Source organism: Littorina saxatilis, linkage group LG17 (assembly GCF_037325665.1).
Source record: "Littorina saxatilis isolate snail1 linkage group LG17, US_GU_Lsax_2.0, whole genome shotgun sequence".
Lineage (NCBI taxonomy): Eukaryota > Metazoa > Mollusca > Gastropoda > Littorinimorpha > Littorinidae > Littorina > Littorina saxatilis.
In genome coordinates, this window is record NC_090261.1 from 49488585 (window position 1) to 49506618 (window position 18034).

Below are 18034 nucleotides of genomic sequence, written 5' to 3' on the forward strand. Positions count from 1 at the left end.
TTTGGGACACTGTTCTTCAACATCACCCAGTGTTTGTTTCATTCATTTCACCAACTGGTAAGGAGGTGATTCAGTTACGAAACAAAAAAATGCATGGATCATTCTAAACTTTCAGTTTCTCTCTTGCCATTTTTTTTCTTCTAACATTTTTTTTTTTTTAACACTGATTATTTTGGGTTTTTTAAATTTTCATTTCCATCTGTTTTCCCTCCTATTCATCTTCCTTTGAAAACTCAGAGTGAAATGATAGTTTTTATCCGAGTTCCATTTCTTTGAAAATAAAAAGCAACCGTTTGGTAATAAACTTCTTTTTTTTTATAATTATGTGAGTGGTAAATGTTTTTACAGGACTGCAAATGTTCTTATTACATATTTATATAAAATGAAGATGGTCTAGAATTTCATTTAATGGGGAAAAACAAACTGTGTTAAGATCGAGGTTCTAAAAAGATTTTTGTTTGCTTAAAATATGTTGAGTTTACTGGCAGATGTGATAATGAAGAGTAATAAGCACCTTCCTGCATTCATATGGACATTGATATTCCTATTATGTTGTTATAGATTAATGCAAACTTGAACATAATCTACCTGGTTTTGTATGTGATCTTTATTTGTGTATATAAGTTCTTATTGAAATGTAGCAGTAAGGAGTCATTCCATTCTCTAAGACACGAATTTTACATAGTCAGGGAACCTTGTTCTTGTGCTGTAGCTGTGTGACTGAAAGTTCAGGTATCTATACCTGGAACAAATGATTGCAATTGCATTACTGAGATAAACAAAATATGAATGCAGAAGTTCACATGTTAATGAAAAGGCACGTTGCATGTATTTGTTCCATTCGAATATATACACGCATTTTCAGAATCGTCTTTCATACATCTGGTTGAATGTCTTGATACTCGTTTGTTAATTCCTCAAAATGTGACGCATTTGTGTCAGCGTTGTCCTAGCTACCACCAAGCAGTTGTGATTGATGTTTAACTTACAAAATGTAGTTGTCTAATCTGTTAAACTACAGAAGCAGACTAAAGAAACAGATGCTGTTCATTGGCAATATTTACTGAGCTCTGTCGGTGATCAACTGCAGAAATGTATATTGCAGTAGCAAGTTTTGTGCATGTGGTATCTAGAAATGTGTTGATTGAACAAGCTTCTTCTTTCTTCTTCTTCTTCAGCGTTCCAGAATTGTTCTGGTTACGTGTGAGCTCGTTTGCCCATTTGGGTTCCCCACACTATACTCTGAGAGCATAGTCAGCTCACTCCGCTTTCGTTGAGTAGACATGCAGGGTATTTTCGTGTTTCCATAACCCACCGAACTCCGACATGGATTACAGGATCTTCTCCGTGCGCACTTGGTCTTGTGCTTGCGTGTACACACAAAGGGGATTAAGTCACTAGCAGGTCTGCACATAAGTTGACCTGGGAGATTGGAAAAATCTCCACTCTTAACCCACCAGGCGGCAGCGACCGGGATTCGAACTCACGACCTCCCGATTAGGAGGCCGACGTCTTACCACCACGCCACTGCGCCCAAACAAGCAAGTGAGCATGCAGTCAAAGAAAAAATGAAAGAAACTGCAGATGTTTAAAATGGCATTTTTCCTCACTGCACACAAACAGTTTAAAAACAAAAGTTGTACATTTGGGATTTAAAAGAAAAAGCTTTTCTTTTCATTGAGTAAAAGGATGTTTTGCCCCCAAAAGCTACCCATGAAGGGTTGTTACTGTTGCTTGGACTATAGTTAAAAGTTGTGTGTGTGTGTGCGTGTTTGTACATGTGTGTGTGTATGTGTTCATGCTGCTTCTGCAATTAAACTTGTCGGATTCGTGTTGCTACATATTTTTCTGGGGAGTGATAGTTAAGTTTTTTTTTTTTAAAGTGTTTTTTCTGTCATAATTGTAATGCTGACTGTGCATTTCTGAAGATTTATACTTGTAGCAGTGGTAGTTCATATTTGAGTGAGTTTTGCCTTTGTATAAATAATTAAAAACAAAATACATGTACATCATTTTGCACCTAGAGTTGACTAATTTAGTCTGCTTTGATTACTTCACACAGATATATCTAATAAGAATTTAGCGAATAAACTTTATAATGTATCCCTAAGTAAATTAGCTCAATAAGATTCTCAGTGCTGTGTAGTTATTGTATACTTTTTACCTGGCTTACATTTGACTTTTGTGATATTTCATTAAGTTCAATGTATACATATATTCCACCAAAATTTAATGTTGATGTACATTTACCGGTAGCCTTTTCTCGCTTCCATTTATTATTATTGAGTCACTTGAGAAAAAGTGACTCTATGTAATCGGTCAGTGTTAGTCTGTCCGGCCGGCCGTCCGTCCGGCCGGCCGTCCGGCCGGCTGTCCGTCCGTAGACACCACCTTAACGTTGGACTTTTCTCGGAAACTATCAAAGCGATCGGGCTCATATTTTGTTTAGTCGTGACCTCCAATGACCTCTACACTTTAACGATGGTTTCGTTGACCTTTGACCTTTTTCAAGGTCACAGGTCAGCGTCAAAGGAAAAATTAGACATTTTATATCTTTGACAAAGTTCATCGGATGTGATTGAAACTTTGTAGGATTATTCTTTACATCAAAGTATTTACATCTGTAGCCTTTTACGAACGTTATCAGAAAAACAAGGGAGATAACTAGCCTTTTCTGTTCGGCAACACACAACTTAACGTTGGGCTTTTCTCGGAAACTATAAAAGTGACCGGGCTCAAATTTTATGTGAACGTGACTCATTGTGTTGTGAATAGCAATTTCTTCCTGTCCATCTGATGCCTCATATAATATTCAGAACTGCGAAAGTGACTCGATCGAGCGTTTGCTCTTCTTGTTGTTATTATTATTATTGACAATTGTACGTTTACCCTCACAGCTTGTACAGAAAAAAAGAATTTGTCCTCCCTTTTATTCTTTGCATTAGGTATCTTATTTTTCTCACAGTACAGGTATGACGATTTTCGTTAGATAATTATAAATCAACAAGCATGCACTACCAGCAGTGTTTCCTTGAATTTGATGAGTATAACTGAATTAATATTCACCCCACCTAGCTACCCCCCCTCTCTTTCCTCTCCCCCTAAAAAAAAAGGCATGGCAGAAGATGTTTCAACATCAGAAATAATTCTTTGAAAGAAAACATTATGGTCAATGATATTAGTTTACTGGCAGTTGGAAGAATGTGAAAAGTTGATACCGGGCAGTTTTTTTTTTTCTCACTGTCTTTTTTTCTCCTTTTTTGTGTGCAGGTAATATAAGTTTGTTGTTTGAACTATGGTAAGTTGCATGTGATAAAAACGTTATCCAGTGGTCCTTCAAGCCAATATTTCTTGCCGCAATCAAGTTGTGTAATGGGACTCTTCCTGTTTTTACAAATTTCCAATATAATTGCTCAAAGGTTTTTCAGAAAAAGAAATTATACAAATATGTTGTATGCCTTCAGAAAATGTTTTGTGGTATTGTTGAAACCCCCAAAGTTCTTTCCTCCCTGACTGTCACACCTATGATTTGTGTGTATGTACAGTATATTATGAGTGCATTATTTTCCTCTGTTTGTGTTTTTCTTTGTCCATAGTATAAATATGTTAACTGTGTTTATATCTTAAAGGAAAAATACTTGTGAAGATAAGAAAATCATGTGTTTCAAAGTTACACACCCCAGCCAGACCACCTTAGCATCCCAAGGAAAATACTTGTGGAATGACAACAGGGTTGATTCATTCAGTCAGTCATATTATCACTGCATTTTCCAGCAACTGTTCTAAATTGCACGCAGGACTTTTTCATTAATTTGTCGATCATAATTGTAAAGTAAGGGTTATTGACAGCGATCATAATGTAATGTAAATCCTGCCAGCCAACATATTATGTAATGTAAAAGTTATTGATAAACTCTGCTGGCTTACTCGCATTTAACCAGCTGAGTGAAAATATTGAAACCCTTCTCAAAATAATGATGGCGATTAAGAACTTCACTTGTTGAATTGATTAAAGATATTGATACACCAGTGGTCGAAATCAGCCAAGTATGTAACATGTGATTTTGAAGAAATAGAGCCAAGGCAGAAAATAAATTGTGTTGAAATGAAATATCATGGTGCTCACATTCTTCCAAGAGCCACTTACATTTTTCACACACAAAAGGTGTCCAATAATAATGAAATATAGTACACATGGAGGCTCTGTTGATCTTTCTTTCTGATGTTCAGAAACAACCTTTTGACTGTCAGCATATGAATCAATCATGTTAATAATGTATAAGAAGTGTACATTAAGTGATATGGTTCTACACTAACCTTTTTTGGTATTTGCACAACACACAGTGTGATTTGTTGGTAACTTTCATGATTCCAGCTCTACAGCAGTTGGATTACTCGAGTGCTATATATTTGTGTGCTTTTATTGTATAATGGTGTTGATGTGTTTAGTCTGTGTGTACATAAAGATTATGCTTTGCATATTCCTAAATCATAAAAATGACGCAACTCTGGATGCAACATCCAGAAACCTCATTCAAATTTCAGTCCAAAGTCTAGACGAAAATGAGAAACCTTCAGTGTCTGACTGAACGTACTTACTCTGTTGTAGATTTATTGGTGTTACACGCTGAAGAGTAAACAGTGATTTTAGTATCTAAATAATGATGTCATAATGTCCTTCTCTTGGAAGTTATGAGTGTGTGGGTGTGTGCATGCGTGTGTGCGTTCATGCACTCATAAGCGTTTAAATGATTGCATGCGTTTGTCAAATCATGTCACTGGAGCTAACAGTTACATACACACACACACACTTTGAAATAGAAGTGCAATATTACATGTTCTCTTTGCAAATGGTGTAAATATGAAAGAAAAATCGAAATCGGTAAACATCACATTCCTGATTACAACCACTTACATAGTGGAGTATACCGATAACAATAACATTTCTACTCCTATCTCATTATAACAGTAAATGTTTAAAGCAATTACATCTGCAACAAAAATCACAAAATTGCAGGTTTTCTACCCACAACATAGACTGCCCTAAAGGCCACCTCACCACCCCAACAAGGACATGACTTCCACAGTCCAAAATATGCCAAGATCCCTTTGGTTATACTTTTTCCACCTGACACTCACAACTGTTCTGGCCTGCTTACATATATATCCAAGGCAGAATAAAACAAGGCACAATTTTCAGACTTTCACACTGACCTCAATTTGCCTGCAAGAATTTATATTCACATTAGTAGGTGTATTGATAATATTTCTAAATCACACATACACATGTGCGCACACAAAAACACACAGACACACATGATCTCTGTTTAAAACAATATGTTGTATTATGCAGCTATAATCATATGCAAATGATTCAGAGTAGACACCAAGTGAAAATAGGACTCTCTCTTACTCTCTCTCTCCCTCTCCCTCCCTCTCCCTCCCTCCCTCCCTCCCTCTCCCTCTCTCTCCAAGTCCAACTTCCACGAATACACAGACCTGTCCATGCATCCCCATTCAAATCATCCAAAACGAGCTCATATAATAGTGTTTGCCCTCTTGCCCACTTAATTATAATTAAACGCTTCTCTCTTCAAAAATCACATCATCAAACAAAAGCAGACTGATAAACAGCATCACACAATTTTATCAACCATATCTACAAGTACAAGATAAAGGTTGATAAAACGCTGTTGACGTCTGTCATCTCCACTAACAAAAATAAAACATGTACAACTATAGATTATACAAAATCAAATGCAGTTATTACTGATTTATCAATGCTAAGAAAAACACTGTACAAGCATAAAAACAATAAGCACCAAAACGTGCACTGCTTTACGAAGGCCAAATTAACTTCTATTCAACTATAATTATGATCATGCTGCCAATTAATATCTGATTAACAACAAATTACCCTAAAAACAGGCTAATACATATGGCTGCATTCTAAAAGAAATCATGTTATGAGTTAAAACCCTGTCAACTGAATTCATGAAAAGAGAATTTATGCATACAAGTCCGTCCGAGAGCATAGCATGTTCATTATTTTATGTACGTACAGACTCAGTCATGTCACACCTATAGGCCATGAGAGGACATCTCCCAGTAAAGGACTCCTGAGGTCCCTCAGTCTACTAGTACATACTAACTTTACTAAAAATGTACCTGCTGTGACAGGACACCTGCCATGTAGGGACACTTTTGGTTGGTCCCAAGGCTGTCTTTTCATCGCAGTTTCCACACAACTTCCTTTCTTCTGGCGTCTATCTATGCTTGGTTCATTATTTGTCTGAAACCAAGCTACATGGTATTCAGCAGTCTCAAGCACCTACCACAATCAACCATGGTAAATAACAATTTCTTTGTAACTGATTGATTTCACTATATTAAACAAGGATGGATCTATGTCACCGAAGTAACAAATACATAGTATATATATATATTTTTATATTTTTTATTTTATTTTGTTTTTTTCAAAACCTTCTGATACTGCGACCACCAAGCTCTGAACATCCCCCCCCCCCACCCATCCTCCCACCCCATGTATGTTGTAATTGTTCAAATGTTTTTCGGTTATATGGATCTGTCCTTTTGGTTAAGTGATGTCCTGTAATGTACAGAATTATATGTATCATTGTATGTAAAAAAAAAAAAAATTCACCAAAAGAGAATAAAAAAAAAAAATAAAAAAACCAAAAAAACAAAACAAATACACAGTTCATCAAAAGCATTGTTGTCTGGGGTATGGCACCGGTAACGCACCTCTGGACTGAAAGGAATGTATATGACATGTATGGATGGGGGGGGAAGAGAGAGACGAAATGGGAGATTGAATGTGAAAAGAGAGACAATTCAGGAAAAAAAGTACAAGTGCACTTTATGATTCTTGTTAGGCAAACTTATTTGTATTTGTAATATCAAAGCTGCACGTTTTACACATTGTATTTCATGTCAACAGCAAGACATCAAACTGGCTTGGTACCCCATGAGAGTGTAACAAAAAACAGGTGAAGCCTTCAAGGCTCACGTAAGAAATAGACAAACAGTAACACAAACTCAATCACTCCGTCACACATACACACCCACACACACAGTAAGCTTAGGTGACACTGTGCAAGAAAGAGAGACACTAGATCTAGATCTGTCTGTGTCTGCATGTAGCCTACTTACAGGGACACGACTGCCAAATAGTCTCGGCCCGCTCAAAATAACAATGACCGAGACCACACACACCACGCGAGAGAGAAAGACTACAGGGAGGCATGCCGTCATGATGCATTAATTGACGTCAAACACTTTTGACCGTGACGTAATCTTATGCGAGCTTTATCCATAGTCTTGGATAACCACTCACACATAGACTCGGAAATGTTAAAGTTTCTACCACAGACATACACACACACGCACACGCGCACACGCACAAACGCACGCACAGACAGACAAAGTTACGATCGCATAGGCTACACTTACGTGAGCCAAAAACAGGTGAAGAGAGACAACTCTGTAAATATCTTCAAAGAGCATCCTCATCAGTTGCAACAAAAACAGATTGTCAGTCTCTACCAACAGTGCACCCTATACAAGCTCCTCAGAGTGTTCTGGCAGCCCTCAGATGGTTATGCAGTTAGTTATGAACACTTTGTGCAATTAGTTATGAATACTGTGAACAATGAACAGTCATCTCTCTCACTGAATCCCAGTGCTAGTAAATTATTGGCCTAAAGCTGTCAAGAATTTTCCATGCCCAGTTTCATCACCACTGTCAAGAGTTACACAACTGACCATTTCCACTTGGAAAAACTGTCCCCTTGTGCACCTACTCTGAGAAAAGAATTTCAGCACCTGGCTTATTTTGCAAGCTAGTGTCCAAAACACCCACTGTCTTCATCACAAGCTTGAATCTGTATCACTGCATCAAGAGCTCTCCTGGCCCAAGAACATGTTTTTATCACCAGTAAATTGTTACACAAAAATATGTCTCCTATCACCTTTTACTCTATAAAAACAACTTTCTGCAAATCTCTCTCACTTCTGAACATCTATCTCACTTGGCAAAATAGTCGCCTCGTGCACCCCCCGTCTTCATCACAAGCTTGACGTCAGAGATGACCATCTCTCTGGTGACGGCTTTACACATGTCATATACAGTGAGAGCCGCTACACTGACCGCTGTCAGAGCCTCCATCTCTACCCCCGTCACACCCCTTGTTCGAACCATCGCCTCGATGACCACCGACAGATCTTCTTCGTTCAGCGAGCATTTCACATCAACCTTGGTCAGCAGAATGTTGTGGCAGAGAGGGATCAGGTCGGATGTTTTCTTCGCTGCCATGATGCCCGCCAGTTGTGCGACGGTCAGGACGTCACCTTTCTTCATCTTGTTTTGCTGCACCAGAGTGAAAGCTGCCGCACCAAGCCAGATCTTTGCCTGTGCTCTCGCTTCTCGAGTTGTTACCGACTTTTCACCAACATCAACCATTTCTGCACGGCCGCTGTCATCTGTGTGGGTCAGTTTCAGACTCTGTTCTTCACTATCACTTGTATCATCACCTTTTCCCTTTCTTTCTGACACGTCATCTCTAATCACCTCATTCTCACTATCCTTTTCTTGGATTCTATCTCTGTACAAAGTTTCCCAGTACATTTGCTCACTGTGATCGTTATGAAGACTGCTCGGTGAGGTAGAAAACTTTCTGAAGGCGGTATGATGTCTGCAAAATTGCTGAGGGCGAAGCAGGTGTAGTAATGAAGATGATGAGAATTTAGACAAGGAGAGATGAGTTGCTGAAGGATTCTCTGAGATCAGGACAGGCACAGGGAAGAAGTTTAACGTGGGCGGAGATGAGTGTTTCTCTATTTCATTATATACACTGGTTAACATATCACAGTGGCTGGGGATGGAATATTTATCTGAAAGAAAAAGAGAACAAATCTAAACAAAAACGCAAAATCTGAGTCTATATCACAGCACAGACAAAATAACAAACAAACTGCGTAAGAATTAGATACATGTATATGGCACTGGGACTGTAAATGTCAGAAGTCAGAACACTACAATACAAGACCAGTTTGTTTATTTCTTCATGAAAAAACATTGCCACCAGAAAGGATCAAAGGTTAACGATCACAACCATATAACACCCATACTCACAATGAAAACAATGACGACCAACATCACCCACCGATAAGAATCATGGGACGGTTCTTCATCTTGGACAGGCTGGACATTCCTGAATGAGGCAAAAACAAATCATCAAGATCTCTTCACTTTTTATAGGCCGGCTCAGCTCAAACACAATCTCCACCCCACCATTATACGTTATTTGCGTTTTTGACCAAAATATGACATTTTACACAGATCGAGACAGTCATTGTTCTCCGAGACCGCGATAGCGGTCGAGGTGAACAATGACTGTCGAGATCTGTGTAAAATGTCATATTTTGGTCAAAAACGCAAATAACATTTATGTATCGATCGAATTCCTTTCAGGTACTGACTTTGTTGTTGTTTTGACGATTGAATGAGCACACACACATGCAATCAAACACACACACCAAGAACACCTGTTTACACCAAACACATACACTTCAATGCGCCACAAAAATAGTGCAACTTCAAAAGTTTATTCAACTCCTTCAATTAACATTAGAATATTTGATTATCGCAACATTTTGTTCAGAACATAATCAAAGGAACGGAAAATTCATGAACATCAAATAAAACATCAAATTTAATTGCTACATCTCTTTGCACTGTCAGTGTCAGTAACAGTTGTACACACTTGTCGTCACCCTGTCTCGCGATCAAGACTGGACGAGTTCATTGAGTAAGCTTGTGGGGTTAACAGCAGAGACAATCAACACGTTTGGTCTTATTTTGTTATTGTGATGTTCAAGTTGTTTATGGTACAGTTGTGGAAAGTAGGCAGAACTTGCATTGTCGTGGATGGTGGCATGTCAGGTTCATTTTCTGCACTGAGGAAGAAATTCATATCTTCAAAGGACATGTTGAAACTACTTGCCCCGCGCATATCGACTCGGCCGGTGGCTGTGTGTGCGACAGAGCTGAGTGAACTTCGCGAGGGGTTTGAATTTGGTCGCGGCAAAACTTGGAGTTGTGTGTTGCCTGCAATATGCTGATGGAGGGTGTCTCCCATGTTCATCTTTTGTTCAGCTGAAGTGTGTTGGTATTCGATCGGAGTTAAAAGTCGTCTTTTGTTTTCAATTTCTTCCCGAGATAGATCTGCAAATCGCTTCATTTTTACAGTTTTGCAGACGTGTGTTTTGATCTGTGGGTTAATCCGCGTGTCCCAAATATGAAGTAAGTAGTTCCTTTGAAGTTTCGGTTAACCTGAAACGCCCAAATATGAAGTTTTGTAGACCTCTGACGTCACATGGCTCAAAGAAGGGGAATCCAATGTCCAATCGATACATTCACCATTGTGGGGACACAACCCCATCCCACCATTCTCTTCCCTTCCCCTCCCCTGCCCTCCCCAACACGAAAAGCCTGTGTCTATTCACATTCATATCTCTGGAACATGCAGGGGCGTTGAAGGTTTATACGTAATACCTCACACAAAACAAAGTGACATCCTTCTCTTCATAAATCACTTATTACTATCACAAGCTGATAGGTCCAGTTTGAGTGCCGTTAGTCAGTCAGGCAAGTAAGTCAATCGACTTCATCAGAATATTCTGTCTATACTGTCGTTGATCAATACATTGCAATACATTGCTAAGTCAGTCAGTCGGTCAGTCAAGTAAGTCCATCAACTTCACCAGTACCATCCGCCAATATTGTCATCGATCAATACATTGTTGACCACAGACCTGCGTGTTGTTTCTTTTTGCGATTGACAGCAGCACCAATCACCTCCAGCACCTCTTCCTCCGACACCCCGCTCCTCATCACGTCACGTAAAGACACCTCCGAGTTGCCATGGAGACACACCTGAAAGCGAACCCACAATTGTAGTAGTTATGCCAAAGGTAAGACGAGAGGTGATAGTTCTATTCATGCCCCTTATTCCATACTGAGCTAGGAGTATATGCTTCTGCACAACTCTCACTCACTATAGTCCTGTGAATTGAGCACTTTATTCCTTTTCTTATTTGATCTTTTTTGTTTGAGGGTCAGGGCATTTATCTTTAAACTGACGATCCCTTCCCTGCATGTAAAATCATCACAGTAAATATAAAATTCTCTGCAGAATAAAGGCTCACGTTTCAAAATTCGGATGATGGTCTGTATGAAAAATTTTGAAACCAGAGGATCAGTAATATCAGATCTGTTTACAACTTTGCCAAGTTGTCCATTCAGCTATCTGGTCAACTGACCATGCTCGAATGGTAAAGTCAACAGCAATCTTCTTGGGGAGCTGACATACCTTGAGGTTTCCATCGGCTGTCATCCTCAGGCGATTGCAGGTACCACAGAAATGTTCACTCATGGACGTGATGAATCCAACCTGACCGGCAAACCCTGGCACCTTGTATGCCTGAAAAGTATCCATGCTGCTTGATAAAAGGGTTAACTCTGGCAGAAAATGTTCCTTCCCAACTGGAAAACCAAGTGTAAGTGTGAGAGTTACAAACCAGTAAATAACTGCAAAGCTGCATAATTCTTGGTGTGTACAATTCTAAATTGGATTTTTCACTTTTAATGAAAGGAGTATTCTTCAGGGCCTGAATCCCAGGGTCACCATACATTCTTCTCAGATTTAATCAGTTTTCTTTTCAGCACACACACACACAAACACACACATGTATACACACACACAATCAGAAACCTTTAAAGCTTACTTTCTCCCTCTTTCACTCTCTCTCTAACAGTTCAATTTAAATGCACCAACCGTAAAAGTGAGCTACATATCACTTGCAGTTTACCTTGGATGTGTCGTTTGGTCCATCAGAAAGACGCTCCAGTTCAGGCCACTTGTCTCGAATCATGTCCAGCATTTGTTGGTACGACACCATGCGCTTGAAGTTCCACTGATTCCCGCCAAACGGCATGTACTCAATGAACCGAATATCAACAGGCTACAAAATAAGATAAGAACAAACAAGTTGTAAAGGCAGAAAAGAAATTGTTTAGCATCAAAAATTGAACATTTCCTCCTCTATCACTTAAGGTTCAATAATAGACACGGAAACAAACAACTTGAAAAAGAACAAGAAAACATCTATTTAAAGGATGAAATATTTCAGAGATAGGAAGATTCATACAGAAACTTAATACTCTTTGCATGTTGTAAAGTACTTGGGATGTAAAAAAGAAAAATAATTTCTCAAGAGAGCAAGCCATATTTTAACATGGTTATTCTTATGTGTGGACAATCAGTCAGAAGATCTTAGTCCTTTAATCTGACACAATAGATGACTTTCAGAAATAACTCTGTCGGGTTTGTATGTGTTGTGGAAGAGTGACTTTTTCTTGCAAAACCTCTGCCAAACATTGGAGGCGCCAATCACTAGCAAGGGCTGTGTGTGAAATATGTGGACGGGAGCAATTGTTTCTGACACTCCCGTCGCTAGTGATTGGCCCCTCCAATGTTTGGCAGAGGTTTTGCAAGAAAAGGTCACTCTCCCACAACCCATACAAACCCGACAGAGTTATTTCTGAAAGTCGTCTAGTTTGCATGCATCTGTACCCACCTTGTCCTTGGTAAAGGCCACAAAGTCACACACTTCATCTTCGTTCGTTCCCCGCATCACCACACAGTTGATCTGTAAGTAGAGATCACCTTACAATTACCACATGCATACCTGTACGTGTAACCTACACACATCCTTGAGACCAGCAAAAACTGTCTCTGTACGGATGATGGTCTTTGATGAGACAGATACTTTTGGTCAAATTAATCTACAAGAGGGACACTATAATATACATTTATATTGGCAGGTATTCAAACAAGCCTGAAATTACATACTCAGAAAAGTGTCTACATCAAGAGACCTTCCTTATTTGTTCAAACTTAAGGCAACAAACAGCACCCACTATAATCCTCTAGGAAAGTATAGAGACACACACACACACACACATACAGAAATGAACAAGCCCTTTTCTCACCTTGACAGGACTGAAGTTAAGCTCTATGGCTTTGTCAATGGCCGACATGACGTGCTTGTACCCTCTTCGTCGTGTGACAAACTCAAACTTTGCCGGTATAAGCGTGTCAAGGCTGATATTTACTTGATCCATTCCTGCCGCTTGAAGATCTGCCAACTTGCGGGCCAGCGTGATGCCATTCGTCGTGATGCCGATGTGCTTCAGACCTTGAGGTCTTAGAGTGTTCAGACCCTCTGAAAACAGCAACACTGAGTATGACAGATTAAAATAACATGTGTGTAAAGACATAAGACTTGAAGTCCCTGAAGAAACTGTTTTGACTTGTGTACATTCAAAAGATTCAAACAAAACAAAATACAAACTTGTGCTACTCAAATTCTGACACACACACAAACACACATGTGTACCTGCCGCCATGGATAAGGTAAGCAGAACATAATTGACACTTGTTCATTTAATTGTGTTTTTTTTTTATGACCAAAGAAAACTTTGAAAGTTAATAAATGCAGTTCAACTTTCAATGTAAGAAAAAATCGCTATAACTTAAATATTATAATAAAAGTTTTTGTGATACGTTCTCAATACATAAAAACTTGTCAGACTTGCATTGATTGGTACGTTTGCAGTATACAAGAAAGTAACAGAATCAGTAAAGTACATTTGCAGTACAGACTTAAGTTACAACGGCTAATTTAGATTTGTGGTAAATTTTCATTATACAGCAAATGTTCTAAACTTTTAAGTCCAAAGTTGCACATTTCCAGCACACCCAAAACCGGCAAAGTCCAAATGAGATATATTTCCATTGTAATGAGGTACATTTCCAGTACAACTACCCAACTTGATTTCCAGCATACCTCAAATGTCCTGACTTTTCTTGGCAGTACATTATTGGTGCATTGCAGGTACATTTTCAAGCAATCGGTACAAATTTAGTGCATTTTCAGGTAATGTATGGTATGCACCGATTTTGTACTGACTTGTGTGTGAGTGTGTGTGTGTGTCGGGGGGGGGGGGGGGGGGAGGGAGGTGGGATGTGGATGCTCTCTATTTCATGCAAAATATGATTTTAAAAAACACCTGCTATTTAAGAAAAAATCAAAATGAACACACACAAATTTACCAACCAACCTATAATCTGCAGGAGATCTTTGCGAAGAAGTGGCTCTCCCCCGGTCAGTCGGACTTTGTTGATGCCTTGCTGGACAAACAGCTGTGATAGTTTCAGGATTTCTGGTGTGGTTAACAAGTGTTCTTTAGGACTCAAGTCGATTCCTTCCTCTGGCATGCAGTACTGACCTGAGGATTAGCACAGAAGTACACACATTAGTTAGTAAAATAAAGTAAAAGAGGATTAGACTGTCAAATATAACGCAACTAAAAAGTGTCAAAAGAATACAATTTTCAGCAGTATTGTTAATTTGGTCATAATTATTTTGCTTTGTGCTGACATAATCCATTACGGAGTTTTAAACTCTTAATTCAAATAAACCGCAGGTATTTTGTCTAAATCAACCTCAAATTTGTCTCTTTCAAAATATATGTGCATGCACACGAACATGCAAACTCAATATTTCACACGAAAGACAGTAAAACATATACACAGTAAATCAGAAACAATTTAAACACACAAATAAATGATAAACAAATGTGTGCCATCTTTTACTTACATCGTAAATTACAGCGCTCTGTGAGAGAGATTCGTAAATAGGAGTGTTGCCGTCCAAATGTGTCGGTGAGGAACTCTGAGAAGTCGCGGTCAAATTTTGGTCTTGTTTTCACTTTGGGCAAAAGTGAGCTCTCCTGGAATGTACAAAATAAAATGTATCAAATAAATTGCAGAATATAAGGCCACAAAAAAAAAGTCTGTTTACGGTAACATAGGAAAAAACAAGTCGCGTAAGGCGAAAATACAATATTTAGTCAAGTAGCTGTCGAACTCACAGAATGAAACTGAACGCAATGCCATTTTTCAGCAAGACCGTATACTCGTAGCATCGTCAGTCCACCGCTCATGGCAAAGGCAGTGAAATTGACAAGAAGAGCGGGGTAGTAGTTGCGCTAAGAAGGATAGCACGCTTTCTTTGTTTTAACTTTCTGAGCGTGTTTTTAATCCAAACATATCATATCTATATGTTTTTGGAATCAGGAACGGACAAGGAATAAGATGAAAGTGTTTTTAAATTGATTTGGACAATTTAATTTTGATAATAATTTTTATATATTTAATTTTTAGAGCTTGTTTTTAATCCGAATATAACATATTTATATGTTTTTGGAATCAGCAAATGATGGAGAATAAGATAAACGTAAATTTGGATCGTTTTATAAATTTTTATTTTTTTTTACAATTTTCAGATTTTTAATGACCAAAGTCATTAATTAATTTTTAAGCCACCAAGCTGAAATGCAATACCGAAGTCCGGGCTTCGTCGAAGATTACTTGACCAAAATTTCAACCAATTTGGTTGAAAAATGAGGGCGTGACAGTGCCGCCTCAACTTTCACGAAAAGCCGGATATGACGTCATCAAAGACATTTATCAAAAAAATGAAAAAAACGTTCGGGGATTTCATACCCTCGTTTCGATTCCCCCTCGATGTTAAAATATTTAGTCAAAACTTGACTAAATATAAAAATAGGGTCGGTAGGTTGGGATTTTTATTTTTTCTCAAAAAAAACCCATATTTTTAAGTTATTTCCCCAAATGCCAAAAAGTGTAGGGTCACGCGAAAAAATAGGGTCGGTCGGGATACCGTAAACAGACTTTTTTTTTTTTTGGCCAAATCAAAATGACTATATGGCATGTTTTGTTAACCCATGTGTAATATTTCCAAAATATTTGTATCAATATTAATGTTTATATATATATATATCTATACATATGCATTGATGTGTGTGTGCGGGAATCTGTCGACTTTGTGTGTCACACTGCGTGTGTGTGTGTATCTATATACGACTAGTGTCTGTCTGTCTGTCTGTCTGTCTGTCTGTTCGCGATGCGCGGCCCAAGTTCTCGATGGATCTGCTTCAAATTTGGTGGGCTTATTCAGAGAGACCCCGGACACAACCTCATCGATGAGATATTTCAACACGTGCCCTCAGCGCGCAGCGCTGAACCGATTTTGGTTTTTCTGTTCATTTCACCATTCCCAGTAAATCTTCCTTATCTTCTCCAGTGTTTTCAGCCGCGATTATCTCCCTTCCTCCGTGTGGCATCAATCCATATTCCCGTTACTATTTTTAGAAGGTCACTGCACGTTACTATTTTTAGAAGGTCTCCAGTGTTTTGTGCGTTTATCTCCTTTCCTTCGTGCGCCGGCAAAGCCGGGTCCCAGGCGCAGCCTGGTATTCTGCTCTACTTCTTCCCGGCAAAGCCGGTACCCGGCGAAGCGGGTAATCATCTAGTTATATATATTTATACAACTCCTGTAATGCAACCGAGGAGTGGATTAAATCTAGTTGATTATTTGTAGACAAGTGAGAAATTAGAACGAACTACTTTACACCCAAAAATCACACGTGGATTATTCGAAGTTTGAATAAAGAGGGCTAAAAAATAATCAATACTAGAATTTATTTTTAGAACATGACATCATTTGAAACCTAGACGATTGGACCCTGTTGCGGAAGATTACAACGTTGACTCAAACTGTAACAACAATGGCTGACGTGTATAAAGTACACGCATACCTCGCCAGGTTTGTTTCTGTGACTAGTCAACAGACGATGCCATTTGCTTTGTGTGTGTTTTTGTTGTTGCTTACTGTACATGACATACATTACGTGTAAAATCCAATTCTTTAACAGGCAACAAACCTTGCAAATTTCCAGAAGCTGCAATCTGAAGCGACCTATCTGATTCTAGCAGACGATCTCTCCAATGTTTAACACAAAATCTCCTGTCACATAGAACGTCCATTATATATAGTGCAATGTTGAAATGAAGTTACCGGTCTGAAACATTTAGTCGTTTCTTCTGAGACAATCCTTGTTCTCTTATCATCTACAGATTTACCGCAGTCTTCACCACGCGAATTCCCAACAGAAGAATTAAATAAAATAATAGGGACTATTTGAATGACGCGCATTTGACACTCTGAGTGATTAGGCTGAAATGAAATTGCCTACAAAATGTCGTCTGCATGACTGCATGTTCGACCCGTGTAGTTCGTTGTGTAAATAACTTAAACAATGACGACAACTCGTTGATTACTGGAAAATAAACCCTCGTGAGTATTTGCAGCCGCTTGGTAATTCACTTGTGTGCTCCGCACACTCGTGAATTACCAAGCCGCTGCAAATACTCACTCATGCTTTATTTTCCAGTAATCAACTCGTGGTCATTGTTTAACCTAAGCTCTGTGTGTGCACTGCTGTGAAAGAGAGACTATTCTTTAGAGAGAGAGAGAAAGAGAGCTCAGTTCTGAATACATCCATTACCGTTCGCGTCTCTGTGACAGGCAAAGTGGTGGAACACATACACCTTGACTGAGCAGAAAAATTGGCGAACGCTGGCATTAAACTTGTTGGTTGCTGCAACACACCCATCCCTTCACTGATGCAGTCAGCTGTCACATAAGGTAGACGACATGCCAACCAACGCGCTGTTCCCAAGCGTAACGCCATATCTCAGGCTGCAGTATCTTATGAGCTCGTGGCGCAAGGCAGGAGACAAAATTGCTACCGATTCCAGCACAACACCTTCAATAAAATCCTGCTATGTCATCCTATGTGCACAGACTGAAGAGGTAGTTTCGACTTGCGCAGGTACACATTACAGGTCAACCGGAAGTGATAGCAAGGTAAATGTTGAATATTTAGACACACAACTCCATGTTCATACTCACACACCCTACAGATGCTTTCAGCAAATATTTTTTACTTGTGTATGAATTGTTTTCTATGTGAATTCTCCTTTATAACACAGAACACGTCAAGTGCATGGACCTGTGGGAA

General features: G+C 38.9%; 2 protein-coding genes across 2 annotated transcripts; both read right to left on the bottom strand.

The window, feature by feature from the left end:
* Positions 1-7469: 7469 nt before the first annotated feature.
* LOC138953709 (cyclic pyranopterin monophosphate synthase-like) lies at positions 7470-8907 on the bottom strand. Its single transcript, XM_070325599.1, has one exon. The coding sequence runs from the start codon at positions 8882-8884 to the stop codon at positions 8048-8050; it is 837 nt and encodes a 278-aa protein (XP_070181700.1). The 5' UTR covers positions 8885-8907; the 3' UTR covers positions 7470-8047.
* Positions 8776-17842, bottom strand: LOC138953708 (molybdenum cofactor biosynthesis protein 1-like). The gene is made up of 10 exons (XM_070325598.1): positions 17519-17842; positions 14746-14878; positions 14207-14374; positions 13076-13308; positions 12661-12732; positions 11893-12045; positions 11394-11504; positions 10837-10957; positions 9155-9233; positions 8776-8913 (listed from the first exon to the last, which is right to left on the bottom strand). The coding sequence occupies exons 1-9, from the start codon at positions 17702-17704 to the stop codon at positions 9178-9180; spliced, it is 1233 nt and encodes a 410-aa protein (XP_070181699.1). The 5' UTR covers positions 17705-17842; the 3' UTR covers positions 8776-8913; positions 9155-9177.
* Between the last annotated feature and the right edge of the window lie 192 nt (positions 17843-18034).